The sequence below is a fragment of the Camelus ferus genome, chromosome 13, assembly GCF_009834535.1.
Source record: "Camelus ferus isolate YT-003-E chromosome 13, BCGSAC_Cfer_1.0, whole genome shotgun sequence".
Classification (NCBI taxonomy): domain Eukaryota; kingdom Metazoa; phylum Chordata; class Mammalia; order Artiodactyla; family Camelidae; genus Camelus; species Camelus ferus.
In genome coordinates, this window is record NC_045708.1 from 43,497,700 (window position 1) to 43,512,243 (window position 14,544).

The following is a 14,544-nucleotide window of genomic DNA, read 5'->3' on the forward strand; positions in this document are numbered from 1 at the left end:
AATGCGGAATTAACTGACACTGTGCAGTCATGTGAAGGGCCCCCGCAGTGCTAAGGGCCGTGCTTGTCAAAATCCCGTCTTAGGAATTGGTTCCTGATGTACGTGTGCAGCCCGTGATTCCTCTCTGGGTTGTGAAATGTGTTTATTCACAAAGGAGAAGGCTCCTCCTCCCCTTTGTTGCTTTCCCTGCTTTGGACCTCTTTTCTCAAGCAGGATTGGCCCCTCTGAGCCCTATGTGGCCAAAGGAAAAATATGAGATAGATCAGCCCTGGGATTCACATTGTGTCACGGGGGCATCAGCCCTGCACTGCCCTTGGATGGAATGGACGTTAGACAGGGTGTACAGAGAATCTCTCTGGAGGGGAAATTGGGCAAGACCTGCCTCTCTCCGCTGCTATACTAGCCTGGCCTGAGGTTTTTTCTAAGTCTTCTTGGGACTTGAGAAGATAGGATCTTGGAAGGGACTTTTTTCTGCCCTTTTTTTCCAGACAAGGAGAATACTTGACTTGGTATTTAAAAAAAAAAAGTCACTGTGTGTATTTTGTACTGAAGATGGGTGAGAAAGAACCTCCACTTACAATCCATTGCCCGCCGTGTATGTGAGGAAGCAGTTCAGACTTCCAGGTGGTCTGTAGCAGAATTGGGGCTAACTCAGATTTTCTAACTCTAAATCCATGGCTTGTCCATGGTGTTCCATGGGGAAATGACACTTCCAAATATATGTCCTTTATATAAAACAATTGTAACATCATCAAGTGAGGGTTCTAGAAAGAACGTGGGTTTTAGGGTCAGACAGGACAAGGTCACGGTGCCACATTCTGACACTGCCCCCACATCTCTGTGACCTTAGGGCAGGCTACTTGAACGCTCTGGTCCTTGCTTCTTCTCTGTGTGTTGAAAGGAAGAAAGCGTGTTTATGTTTCATAGATGTTGCAAAGATTAAATGAGGCAATGTTCAGAGACTTTAATGCGGTATCCAGCCTGTCGTAGATACCTGATAAATTTGCTAAAAAGGTAGGAAGAATACAGTTGTCTCTTGAGAAAGGCTTCAGATGTATTGATGATGATGGTGGTGAGGGTGGTGGTGACAAAGACACTCTTACTCACACTTTCATTTTTAAACGTTCCCTCAATATCAGAACTGCTATGTGATATGATTATTTTCTCCTTTTTATAGCTGGTCTTTCTGTCTCCAAATTCCATTCTTTTTTCATTATAACACACTCGTTCTCAGATTCTGAGCCTAGTAATATCAACAATGAGTCTGCTAAGTAAAGAAGAAACAAAGAAATATTTCCCACCCATTTCTTATTTCCTATGTTTAACCCCCTTTTAGGACTGAATTACCCTGTAAAATAAATTTTGTCCATGCTTTATATACGGGGGCCAATAAAGGCAGGTTATCATCAGGAATTCCTTGAACTTGTAACACTGTGGACCAGCAAAGCCAACCCCTTTTGTCTTAAGGATCTCAGGATGAGTATCTTTAAGGCCCCAGTATTTTGAGATATGCAGATAAGTAAACGTTGACCACCTAATTATTGGGTTTTTATCTTGGAGAAAAACCTAAGACTCAGCAATTTGGAATCAGACTCCCTGGACGTGACTGTCAGCCCTGCTTCTTGTGAGCTGTGGGACCCTGCTTCCGTGACTTCTCTTTTCTAAGCTTCAGTTTCCTCATCTGTGATATGAGGGTGATAATAACACAGGTCACATTTGGTGTTTGTTAAGAGTGAAATGAGACACATCCAAAGAGAGAGCATGCAAAAAGAGCTCAATTAAAATGAGCTTGTGTCTAAGGTTTCTTCCTCTCTGAAAGCCTCTGTGCCCTGGGTGGGGAACTTACCACTGGAGATCCACCCAGAAATACATAAACCACTCTAAATGTGTTTGGAAGAAAAAAAAGAAAAGGGATCTGGTACACAAAAATGGTGACCCACGTTATGAAGGAGCTAGGAAGGGCTATATTCCCTGGGAAGTGAGCCAGGAGTCAGCAAAATAGAAGCTATTGCCACCCCTAGTTGGAGGGACAAGAGAGGAGGGGCTGTAAGCAGAGGCAGAGGGCAGTGGACACCAGCACAGTGGGAGCATTGGTGGCTCTGACAGCAAAGCTGAAGTCCTGGAGGAGAAGTGCCCCCTGACACAGGGGAGGCAGGGGAGACGCACACAGGCTCTCCAGTGCCTTCAGCTCTTATCAGCTGGCAGGGCCGACCTTGGCCGACCTGGAGTCTGGGAGCCTCAGGTTGCAGGGCAGGGGCCTTGGTGGAAGCCCTCAGGCCCAGGACTCTTCCAGCCTTAGGCCCAAACCTCAGTCACCTGGTTGCTGGGACCTAACTACTATGATCACTGACAAAAAATTTTTAAGAGGCTTCTGCCTTCCGCTCCTGGGCTCCTGAACCATAGCTGAGGTTCACAGGTTGTTGTGCCCAAGAAAGTCGAATTTGGAAAAAGCATTAGAAAAACCACAAAAGTTGTTGGAATGTAAGAGATCTGTTAGTGGCCCCGTAGATCCTGCTTTCTGGAAAGGCCTGCTTGTGGAGCAGCCAGTGCCCTCAGGATCTGGGGATCTGTTGCCTCAGGAGGCACCCCTACCCTGCCTTTCACCTGACTAACTCCTGCTGAACTCAGCATGAACCCACCTCCTTGAGAAATGTCCCTGAACCCCTATTAGTGAGCTCAGCTGCGCCTGGAGTCCCTCCTGTCCCATGCTGATCTCTGTGTTAAAATGCTCCATTTAGACCTCTCCCTCCCTCCCACCAGACCGTGAGCACCCCGAGGACAGGGACTATCTTCTAAATTTACCCTCGCATCTCCATGCATTGGTACTTTCACTTCCTACTCCATGCTGGCTGCTGTGCTCGGTGCTGGGGTGCTAAGCACATGGGGGAGGCAGAGCCGGCTTCCTGCAGCTTTTATTAAAGAAGAAGAGGCAGACAGTCTATAGTAATTCTTTAAGTTACCGGTGTCTTGAGTGTTTGGGAAGTCCAAGAATGCAGGAGAATGTTGAACAGGGTGCCCCATCTTCCCTGGAGGAACAGGGAAGCTTTCCCAGGAAATAACATTTGAGTTAGGGATAAATTGGAGTTACCCTGTCAAAGAGCTTGGGGAACAGTATTTCAGGCAGAAGGAAGAGCAAATGCAAAGGTCTAGAGGTGGGAAGGAGCACTGGGTATCAGAGATTGAGAGCAGGGCGGCATTGCACGGAGCCAGTGAGGCCACTGGGGGCTGTTCCCTCCTGCCTCCCAGCCTCTACATTCTGCCCCAGCACTTTCCACCTCCTGCCTGTGTTGTAGTTGGAATTTTGCGGCTCCTGCATCACACTACATCACACCTTGTACATTGTTTTATGCATAGAAGGTCCTTGTTGGATATTTGAATAAATGACAGACAGACGACTCTAGGCTCTGAACAGTCTCTCTGATTCTCCCCTCACTTCTGTAACTTCACTTGCCCAGCAAGTATCAAGGAACACAACCTGTGTGGAGAAGCAGCCTGAACTTAGACAATTTATAGGAAACTCTGCTACCTGGCATTCTTTTAACAGAAACTCACTGTCAGCCACTCTTTCCTTTACACTGAGAATTCTGCAATGAGTAGTACTGAGAATGATGACCTAGCAATGCTGAAAAGATTCAGTCATCAAACAGAGATTGAACTGTGATGTGTTAAACCAGATTCCCTTCGGCCCTGCTCCCTACTACCACTGTGACCTTGACGGATCACTCAACCCATAGTTGGGCCTCCCTTCCTCCACTGATGTGTGTGGTCTTAATATGATCAACTTGACAGGCTTAATATAAAATGAGACTGTACACAGAACCTGGTGTTTCATGAGCAGAAAGTCACAGATAGCTGTTGCTTTTATTATTCTAATTGTAGTTACTATTATTGTTGCAGTGCTGGATGTGGCACACTGACTAGGGTAAAGCAAACAGAACAGGTTTCCTAGGTCCCCTGGCAGGCCAGTATGCTCTTTTGGTTTCTATTGGAGACTGGCCTACATACGGAATGCCTTCTCAATTTTGCTTGGCTATAAAAAAAAAATATTTTACGGTTTTTTTTTGCTTTCTTTCCTTCCTTTTTTTAAAGAGGATTTTGTTTTGTTTTGTTTTCTCACAGGAGTGATTGGGGCAGATGTGAGGGGGTATGGCCTCGCCTGTGAGGAACAGCCAGTGACGTCACGGCTGGCTGTCATCTGTGGAACATCTTCTTGTCACATGGGGGTGAGTCGGTGGAACGAGGGCAGGGCCACCACCCTCCTTGGAGGGCAGCCCAGCCTGGAGGAGATCTGAGCTGCTGGTCCCTTCCTGCCCCCTGTTCTTTGTCTAGCCGGAAGCCCAGCCCTCCTTCCAATAGCCTTGCTTAAATTTGCCAGATCTTTTTCCAGGGGCCAGATTCTTAAAAAGTGTGAAAAGTGTTGAGTCTCCCTTTGGCATCACCCTGGCCAGAGAGCCGAGGAGTGAGGGGTGAAATCAGATCCAGAGATGGCAGAGCCTGGCTTTCAGACGAGCGGTCCCCTACCATGTAGCCAAGTCTTCTCTGCAAGAGGGTGTCTGTTTTCCTTGGCCGCTGAGCTCTCTCTCAATCAATATAAATCCATCTCCCTGGGAGCGATCTGATGATATATAGAATTAGACTGCATATCATGACTTCAAAGGAACACTGATAAGCAATTTTTACTTTGTTAATTTTTCTCCATGAATTAGTGGAAAGGCTTTCTCCAAGATTGCAGTTAAAATTTAGTGCCTGCCCTAAAATTTATATCTTCTTTAAATGCGTGAGTCTGAAAGCATTCCATTTCGATAAGTACCCATTTCTACCATATTTTTATTTAAAAGTCATTATTCTGTTAAACTCAGATGGACGACTCCTTGGATTTTTCCCAGATGAGTAAACGAGAGGGGAGAGTGGGGGAAGAGGAGGGAGGCAAATAGGGGAGTGGTAGGGACATAAATAAGGGCTAGAGTGGGATCTAGGGTACAGTCCAGGGCAGAATCCCTACAACCATGGACAGACTCATGTATGATGGGAAACTGTGTTACCGTGAGGACCAGTGAGCCTTTTGTACCATGAAATATTTTGACTAACTAAATATTGATATCGACTGATCCACTGATCCTCTGCTCTTGTGTCCAGGGCTGTGCTAAATCCAGGGGATAGAAGGATGACAGGGCCTCCCACTGGTGAGATAGAACTGTAACAGCTATTATGATAGGAGGCCCCGGAGTATGGATTCAGATTGATCTCGTGATACTGAGCATCTAGTCTGTGCCAGGTGTTGTGTCAGGGGTTCTCACGTGTTTCACAGAGATGGTGGGGCTGCCCAACAGGTTTCCAGTCCCAGTTCCTCCACATCCTAAAGATGTCTCTCGGGCAAGGCACTTCACCCCTCTGGGCCCCAGATTCCTCATCTGTGAAACGTGTGGAGCTGTAGTATGTATCTCATAGTATTGTGAGGATGAATGAAGTGATAAATGTGCTTCACATAAAGTAAGCACTTCGCCAGCTCTCCATCACTATCCTTATGTTGTTGGGCATCAGGGAGTCAGTGACCAACTGCCTGGGGAGGGTCCAGGGTGAGGGACACCTTCCTGAGGGGACGCTGGTGCTGGACCTCCTTGTTCCCCCTCCAAAAATAAAATTTTCCTTCAATTTGTTTCTCTGGACAAAGTCTTAAAAGGAACTTCCTTAAGTTTAAAAGTCCTGGCCTCTTCCTTCCCCTCAGCAGCCTTAGTTGTTAGGCTTAGTTGTCACTGAAGGGAGACAGATACAGAGGCTTAAGGCTGCCTGGAGCAGGAGGTGCCCACTGAGCCGTCAGCCCTACCTCCTCGACGTGAGTCTACACTTGTTAGCTTGTCTTCACTGAACACTTTCTAATTAAAAAAAAAAAATTTTGCGGGGGAGGTAATTAGGTTTGTTTATTTATTTGTTTGTTTATTTGATGGAGGTACTTGGGATTGAACCTGGAACCTCGTGCATGCTAAGCACGTGCTCTAGCACTAAGCTATACCCTCTCCCTGAACACTGTTTTAAACCCATTTAAATCATCTCCCATTTTCACAGAGACACATCTGATCTGGTTTCTCCCGTCAAGTCTAAATGTCAGGCATTTTAACCCCGCTCAGTTCGGGTTTATGAGCAAAAGCAAATCCAAATGAATGTGAGTCTCTGGCAACCCCATTTCTCAGTATCCTGGTCTCTTAGTGAAAATGAGGCTGGCTGGTTGTTCAGCATTTATTTATTTATTTTTTCAAATTAAGCGACTAAGCCATAGAAAAGTCCAGTAATTCTCCCAAGGCCACAAAGCTAGTAAGCTGGAGCTGGGAACTCAGGTCCATCTCCGTCTGCTTCCCGGATGCTTCTCGATGCCTTACTGTGCTGTGCAGAGTGGTGATGTGCCCACAGAGGGTGGAGAGAGCCTGGGCTTCCAAGTCAGATGTGGGCTTGGACATCTACTCGTGCACCTTGAGGCCCTATGACCTAAGTGAGCTCTTGACTTCTCTGAGTGTCTGATTCTTCATCCAACACATTAGGGGCGAGGATGCCAGTCTTACAGGGTTGCTGGGTAACATGAATTATGACTGTACATCCCTAGTGCATGGTAGACACTCAGAAATGGCGGGGATTCTTTTTACCCCTTCCTAGTGATATAAAAGGCTCACATGAAGCAACTGTTTGGGCTTTAACAAGTTTGATGGGCAGCTGCAGTTGGTTGCAATGAATGAGGGCCATAAAATGCCGTTTATTATGGTCATGTTGTGCTGGAAATAAAGTCCCCTCCCCCACCGTGCTTTGTACTTGGGAGTGGGAAGGGACCTTCTGGGCCAAGGGGATTAATCATCAGCTTTAATGTTATGTGGTGAGGGCGAGACTGTGGTCATGCGGCATCAGAAAATGCCTTTGATCTTGCTCAGGTGCTGGGCGCCCAGTGAGCTGGCAACAATGGCACCTTTGTGAGGTCTAGGAGAGGTGCAGGTCTGAGGAAGCACTCCCAGGGAAACTCAAGGACCCTCTTTGTTGTGGTTCAGGCAAATATAACCACCAACTGTCAGGAAAAATTCACCAAACAGAACACAGGGGACCAGAGGGGGCTGTGGGGCTTTTCAAGAAGTGGTTTCCAACTTGGTCTGAAGGATCTTCTTTCTTCCTGTCTGCTCCCTGCTGATGTTTCTAATTCAGGAGGTTGATTGGGTCCAAATTCCCAGTCATATTTTGTGTTTGATCCTCCTTCTAGATCACCCAGAGTGAATGAATGAAGGAATGTCCAAATAACAAGTGTTGGTACTGAGACGTTCCCTTCCTCCAGGTCCCTGTTACTTCCAGGAATCTGGAGAAAGAGCCTGAGGTTGAACATAAGCCTTCCTAATCAGGCCTTTGATATTTTAGAAGATACAAGTGTGGGTTGCACATTTCTCTTCCTTGTAGATGATTTAATTAACAAGGGGGGAAAAATACTGTGCTTTTTTTTAACTCCATGAAAGCAGAGTTGCTTGTTCAGAGTTAATTACTACCAAGTCACCAAAACCCAAGATCATACACAGCAGGGGTGAGCCAGAGGTTGAAAAGTCAACAGGGTCAGATGGAGCTGATCCTTGCCTTTGCTCCAGCACCCCTTTGCTTGAGCTGTCAAGTCACGTTGTAACTTGGCACCTGGTCTTCAGTTAGCATGACAGATGGAGAGAGAACCCTGGGAAGAGGGTGGGAAGTACTGAAGGGGTAAGGTTTGAGCAGAACAATACTTGGTGAGAGCTGGGAATTACAGCTGCACCTTAAATTGCTCAAACTGAAGCTTTCTCAGAGTCTTAGAGAACTACCTACGTTTATCTATCCATTAATGGTTGTAGCATTTCAAAGACACAAACTGATATGCCAGCTTCACCACTTACTGTGGGCATTTAGATAGGATACTTCCTCTTTTAGTGTCTTTATTGGTTAAATGTTGGCAATAGTATTTACCCAGAAAGTTGTTTTGAAGGTAAAATGAGATAATCTTTGTAAGCAGCTTGGCATGGTATCTAGTGCCAAATTCCAAATGTGGTGTTATTGTTAAAAACGATTCGTTAAAGTCAGAATGATCTGTGTGACAATGGGTTAGAATGAAAGACATCAGGATGAACTCATGTTTAGCTTAATGTAGATTACATCTGTATACATATAGAACTATTTATAGACATGTGTATGTATACAGGTTAGTAAACATAAATGTATTTTCCTAGCTGTGACAGCAGAGGAGCCTAGAAACAAGGACACCCCAGCAACTAATTGCTACAAGCACTCCTGGTGCTTAAATCTTGGTTTCTAATACCGATTTCCAATAAAGAGAATCAGAGCTTCTTGGAGAAATGGTTGATTCTAGGACTGAGGCAGGAAATTGACAAGACTGGCCTAGTGTATCTCGTCGTAGCACCAAAAAGGAAGGAAGTGCGAAAACAAAACAAACCCACAACTGATGGGATTATCAGGAACCAACCAAGGAACCTTCCAGTGGTCAAAATGAACCATTTGAGCAGAATAATAAAGTGTATTGGATTATAACCCAAGTTATAGCATAAATATCATGAGTCCATACTCATAAATAAATGAACAGAAGAGCCAAGTCTCTCATGCAGGAGAATTCCAAATAATTTATGTAGATATTCCCCACCTCAAGCAGCAGAGCATAACTTCCTGTTCCTGAAGTGTGATCTACACGTGGTGACTTCCTTTCAAAGAGGACAATACAAAAAGGGGGAAAAAGAACAATTTTATAGTGGCAAAATCTGACATGCTAACCTCAGCCAGGTGACCAGGGCCAACACCAAGTGTTAAGTCAGGTTGATAATATGTACTGATGACATGATGTGATGAGAATGGCACTTTATCTTTATTATCTTCATCCCAAAGACCTTTAACCACAGTCTAATTAATCATAAGAAAAACATCAGACAAATTCCGTTTGAGGGACAGTCTACAAAATATCTGACCAGTGCCCTCTCAGACTGTCAAGGACATCAAAAAAACAAGGAAAGTCTGAGAAATGATCACAGCCAAGAGGAGCCTAAAGAGATGTGACAACTAAATGTAGTGTAGCATCCTGGATGGGATCCTGGAATAGAAGAAAGGCCCTAGGTGAAAACTAAGGAAATCTGAATCCAGTAAAGTCTTTAATTAATGGTAGTACAGCAACATTGTCCTTTACTTGTGACATACAAGCTTAATGTAGGATATTAATGACGGAGGAAACCAGGTGTAGGGTATGTGGAATTCTGTGCTATCTTCCAAACTCTTCTGTAATCTAAAACTGTTCCAAAACTAAAAGTTTATGTCCAAAATTATTCATTAAATCATTCACTCACTACCAGAACGTTTTCTTGTATTTGCCTGGCTAAGTGCTAAGAGTATTAAGATAAATACGATAAAATGTCATGCCTGCCCTCATTGGGAAAGACAAGAAGAAGGTGACTGCCGTTCAGAAGGGTAATTCCGATGGTAAATTTAGGACTGGAATATGGAGAAGGGGACCGCTCAAGTGTTCAGGAGACAGGAAAGTTTTCCTGTAGGAGGTGATACTTCTAGGGTTGTGGTCTCCCACCACCCTCCCCCCACCTCACTGGGACACTGTTCGTGCCAGCTCAGGTACTAGTCCCTGTCCCCACCCTTCCCCTCTTTGTCTTCTGTGTCTACAACAGCCAAGCTGACTTCTTCTGTGGCTGGATGGGATGTGGGTATTGCAGGCCCATTGGGAGAGACCACAGGAAGGGAAAATGTAACAGCTAAGGAGAGAGGGGGCAGGTTTCTCTGTCTTAGTCTCTTTAGCAAGTGGCATTGGAAGAGGTCATTGAGAGAGGTGGAGAGGGAAGGGAGTCCATACAGCACAAATAGGACCACTGTTACACCTTCCAGTGAAAGAGCTGGGCCTGTGCATGAAGGGTCCTTTTCCCTCTTCATTCACCAGGACCTGCTATTGTCACCCTCTAGGGCCCATGTTCTCAGGACTCAGCTTTCCATACTGAGGCTTGCCCTGGGCCCCACAACCAGAAAACAGACTATCTGCTAAGCATTGATTTGGCAAGAAGGGGTTTGATGTGGTTCAGTGAGTAGTAGGAGACAGCTCATGCACTCAGGAAGCTCAGGGTCGTACTTCTGGCATTTGAGGCAGGAGAGTTCTAAACTGTGCTGGATGGAGGCTATTCAGAATCCCTGGTCCAGCCTCAGTCATTATGAGGAGACAGGCAATACCACTAGTCGGTACCATCTATGAGCCCTGCAGTGTACGAAGCACTGTTCTAAATCCTTTGTGTCATGGAATCAGCTTGACAGTCCTGTCAGGTAGGCACCATTTACTGTCCCCATTTCACACTGAAGTGGGTCACACCATGTGCAGGAAGGGGATGCTTGTCTGAGCCCTCAGGAGACTGACTCCAGAGTCCTTGCTCTTCCCTTTCAGTTAAATAGCTTCTCTCAAAGGCCCAGAGTGGAGGGTGAGCAGGCTCAATTAAAATGTAGGCAAATGTTGGTACCAACATCTCACCAAAGAAAGGATTTGAGTGACAAACACCTGAGAAGATACTGAGCATCATTAGTCACTAGGAAAATGCCAGTTCTAACCACAGTGAGATCCACTACAGGCCTGCTGGAACAACTGACCTTGTAGGGAAGATGTGGGGAACTGAAACTTAACATACCACTGGTCGGAATGTGAAATGGTGCAACCACTTTGGAAAACAGTTTAGCCATTTCTTACAAAGTCAGTGTACACCTCCCATGTGATCCAGCCGTTCCATTCACAAAGGTGTATGTACAGAAATGCGTACAAGGATATTCACAGCAGTGTTATTTGTGATAGCCCCAAACTGGAAACAACCCAAATGTCTATCCATAGTGAATTGATAAACTCTTGGTCCATCATTAGAATGGACGACTACGAAGCAATAGAAGGGAGTGAGGTATTAATATAAGATACAACATAGATTAATCTCCAAATAATGATGCTGAGTGATAGAATCCAAACAGAAAGAGTACAAACTATGTAATTCCATTTATTTAAAATTCTAGGAAATGCAAGCTAATACCGAATGACAGGAAGCAGATCAGTGGTGGCCTGCCGTGGGGGAGTGGGCACCACGAGGGCCAGGAAGGGAGGGTTACAAACGGGCACGAGGAAACTTTCGGGGGTGATGGCCGTATTTACCTTGGCAGTAGTCATGTCTTCACTGGAGGGTGTACACTATGTCAGAACTTATCAAACCAGATGTTTTAAATATGCATAGCTTACTGAATGCTAATTATAGCTCAATAAATCTTTAAAAAAAAGAAAGAAATTCAGAAAAAATAACAACAATAATAGTGGATGCAAACACTTTTTTTTTTTTAATTGAAATCCAGTTGATTTACAGTGTTGTGCAAGTCTCTGGTGTTAGCATGGTGATTCAGTTATATACACACACATATTTATATTCTTTTTCTTACTCTTTTCCATTATAGGTTACTACAAGATAATTGAATATAGTTCCCTGTGCTAGACAGAAAGACCTTGTTGTTTATCTATTTTGTATGTGTGTCTGTAATCACTTAAATAGTGCTGGCTCTACTCCAGACACTGTTCTAAATGCATCTCTAAAAATGGTTTAGTCCTCATTGAAAAAAAATCGTACCTAGTAGTTGCTCAATAAATACTAGTTTTCACTTCTTTCCTTCTAACCCAAGTTAATCCTCTAGCCACTCTGACCTATCTTGCTGTTCTGCCCTTTTGGCCCCTGCACAGACCAGTAAGTATTGTTATTTGTGTTTTAATGGTATTGACTTGTTTCTCAGATGAAGCTGACTTGCTTAGAGGGTCCGTGTTAGTGGGTCCATGTCTCCATTGCCCTTCTTGTCCCATTCTGTCTGGTTTAGAGCTGGTGCATGGTGGATGCTTAGTGACTGCATGGCTGGATTGCTCCCCAGTCACTTCCCTCGTTGGCAGGTGTGCCAGTGCTTGAATTTTCCTCAATCTCCTCTCACTTCTTCCCGATCCAGTGGAGCTGTCTTTCATCATCTGTGTCTGCTGAGTGGGAGCCAACTGGGAGCAGCCCCCCAGCCCCTTGTCTGAGGTGCTGTCTGTCTGTTTGCACCCCCACGGTGCTGGGGAGAGCTGGGAGTTTGCTTGGCCTTCCAGGAAGTAAGAGTCTCACTGCACAGCTTTACTGTAGTGGGGCTGGGGGTCACACACCAGCCGCGCCTGCTGTCTCTTCTTTCCTCTACCACACAGTCCTACAGAACTCTCCGCTCCTATCCATTCTCTTGGGGGAGAACAGGATTCCTTCCCAGCAGCTCCTCAGGATGCACCTTGGCTCAGAGTAGATCTGCAGCCTGCTCTCTGTTCTGTCAGGAAGAGGGAATGAGGAGCCCCTGGGCTCTAACCAGGGAAAAGCCAGCCTCCCAACCACGCCATGTCGTCAGAGCTGCATGCTTTGGGTGATGACTGTAGCAGCGCTGTGTTTCACCCAGGCCCGTGCTAAAGGAACAAAGGATGCTATCATTCCTTACAAGGGAACTGCAAAGTCAGACTACAGTGTGACCCACTACATGCTTGTCAGAACAGCTGACGTTGCGGCGAGGATGTGGGGAACTGGAACCTCACGCACTCCTGGTGGGAGCGTGAAACAGCACAGCCGCTTTGGAAAACAGTTCAGCAATTTCCTACAAAGAAACACTCACACCTGCTGTGGGATCCAGCCATCCCACTCCTGTAGAAGCTGGGCAGGGCTGTCTGGTCCCAGGTTTCTGGAAGCCCACCAGGAACACAGCAGAGTCAGGTAACACAAGGCCTTTCATAAAGTCAGAAACAAAAGCCTCTGGTGAGAGTCTGTCAACTGGCCTGAGCCCAGCTTTCCACAAAAGACGGCATCTTGCCTAGAAGAATGGTAGAAGCGGAGGGGAAAAAAAAAACAAAACCAGCAGCAGTAACAATGGCATCTGATATTTACTGCATGCTTATCATGGGCTAAGAAATTTGAATATATTATTGTATCTCATCTTCGTGATAACCTCCTGCAGTTATCAGCATTATCCTCCCATTTTACAGGGACAAAAACTGAGTCTCAGAGAGACAAAGTACTTACCTGAGTCACATAACTAGTAAGTCCTAGAGATAGTTTCTGATTCCGGCCTTTTGATTCCAGGGCTCACATTCTCAACTCTTGCAGAACAAAAACTGGGGCCATGGGATGGGTTGGTCACACACAGGGGTGTTTTGTGGGAATAGGGGTGAAGTGATTACAAGGCAGATCTTTTCCAAAGCCTGGTGAGAACTGCCAAGTTAGGGCAGGATGCAGCTAGACCACAGTGTTCTCATTTTACCTTCTTCTCAGCCTTTCAAATCACTGCCTTTCAGAAGGCACCCAGTTTAATGATAACAATAAAAATAAACAACATTGCTTGTCACCATTATCTCCTGGGCGGAGAGTATTTATGAGTCTTTTTATTTATAATCTTTGCTGTTTCTTTGCTGCTCTGTGGTCAAGTGCTGAATTAGGCAGTTTGAAGACATGCGGCTGACTTCCCAAATCAAGGAGATGTTTTTGTATTCGTTTGGAAGAGCATGAAATGAAAACCACATTGATTTTTCTCCCTTTTTCTATTTACCGCTCATCCACTGTGTGGGTGACTTGTATACCGTGGCTGCTGAGGGCGACCTAGCAGTGATGGACATGTTTGTGTTCTTCTGGCAACTGAGTAAGGATGCAAAAGAGGCTGAAGACAGCTATTCAGAGCCCCGGCTAAGTGTCAGGTACTGGGCTGCGGGCCTCAACATGCATTGGCTCATCTACTTCTACATGCTCTTAGTTCAGGGTTTTCAGGATTTCTGCCTTGTTGCTTTCCCCATATTTTTTCATCCCCATCTCCCACTCTTCTTGTGTGCTCCAAGGGCCTTTTATTCCCTCTTAAATTTTTTTTTTTTTTTTTTTTGGTCCCCTAAAGCCGTCAGAAGTCTGGAGTCAGTTTCATTCTTCCATTTAACCAGTGTTAGAATACCAGGAAAAATACATCTAAAAGATCAAAGATCCTAGAAGAACCCATGAGAAAGTTTTGAGCAATCAGTGCTAAAGGACTGAGTTTGAGAAAGTCCCTTCCTAATTAACCGTCAGTTGCCCCCTCTTGCCAATAGAGAAAAAAAAATCAAAAAAGAAGAAGATTCAAATGTGAAAACTGAGTGGACGTTTCGGCCATGTTGTGTTAGATTTAGGATCTCTTCAACTGATAAAGAATGGAAGTCTTAAATCCCAAGGAGGTGAAAGTTACTGCACTGCTACAATGTATGTTTTTAAAGCTTTTTTTTTACTGAAAGATAATTCACATACCATAAAATTCACCCTGCCATGTATTTTTCAACCACTTGTGATGTTTGAGAAGGAAAAAGATTTAGTGCCCACCTTTTAGGTTACACTATGGAATGATACAAGCATGTGGTCTTTATTACTTCCAGAAGTAATGGAAAGGTACCACAAAGCCAGTAAATTTCCATTTACTTGCATGTAGTGTAGCACCTGACACATAGTCTGGGTCTAGTAAATACTGGATTGA

At 45.0% G+C, this 14,544-nt stretch overlaps 1 protein-coding gene across 1 annotated transcript in view; it reads left to right on the plus strand.

The window, feature by feature from the left end:
- FGGY (FGGY carbohydrate kinase domain containing) overlaps positions 1–14,544 on the plus strand; it is a 300,360-nt gene that overhangs the window by 190,114 nt on the left and 95,702 nt on the right. The window contains 1 exon segment of the mRNA XM_032494401.1: positions 4,120–4,223. Coding sequence (XP_032350292.1) covers positions 4,120–4,223 — 104 coding nt within the window.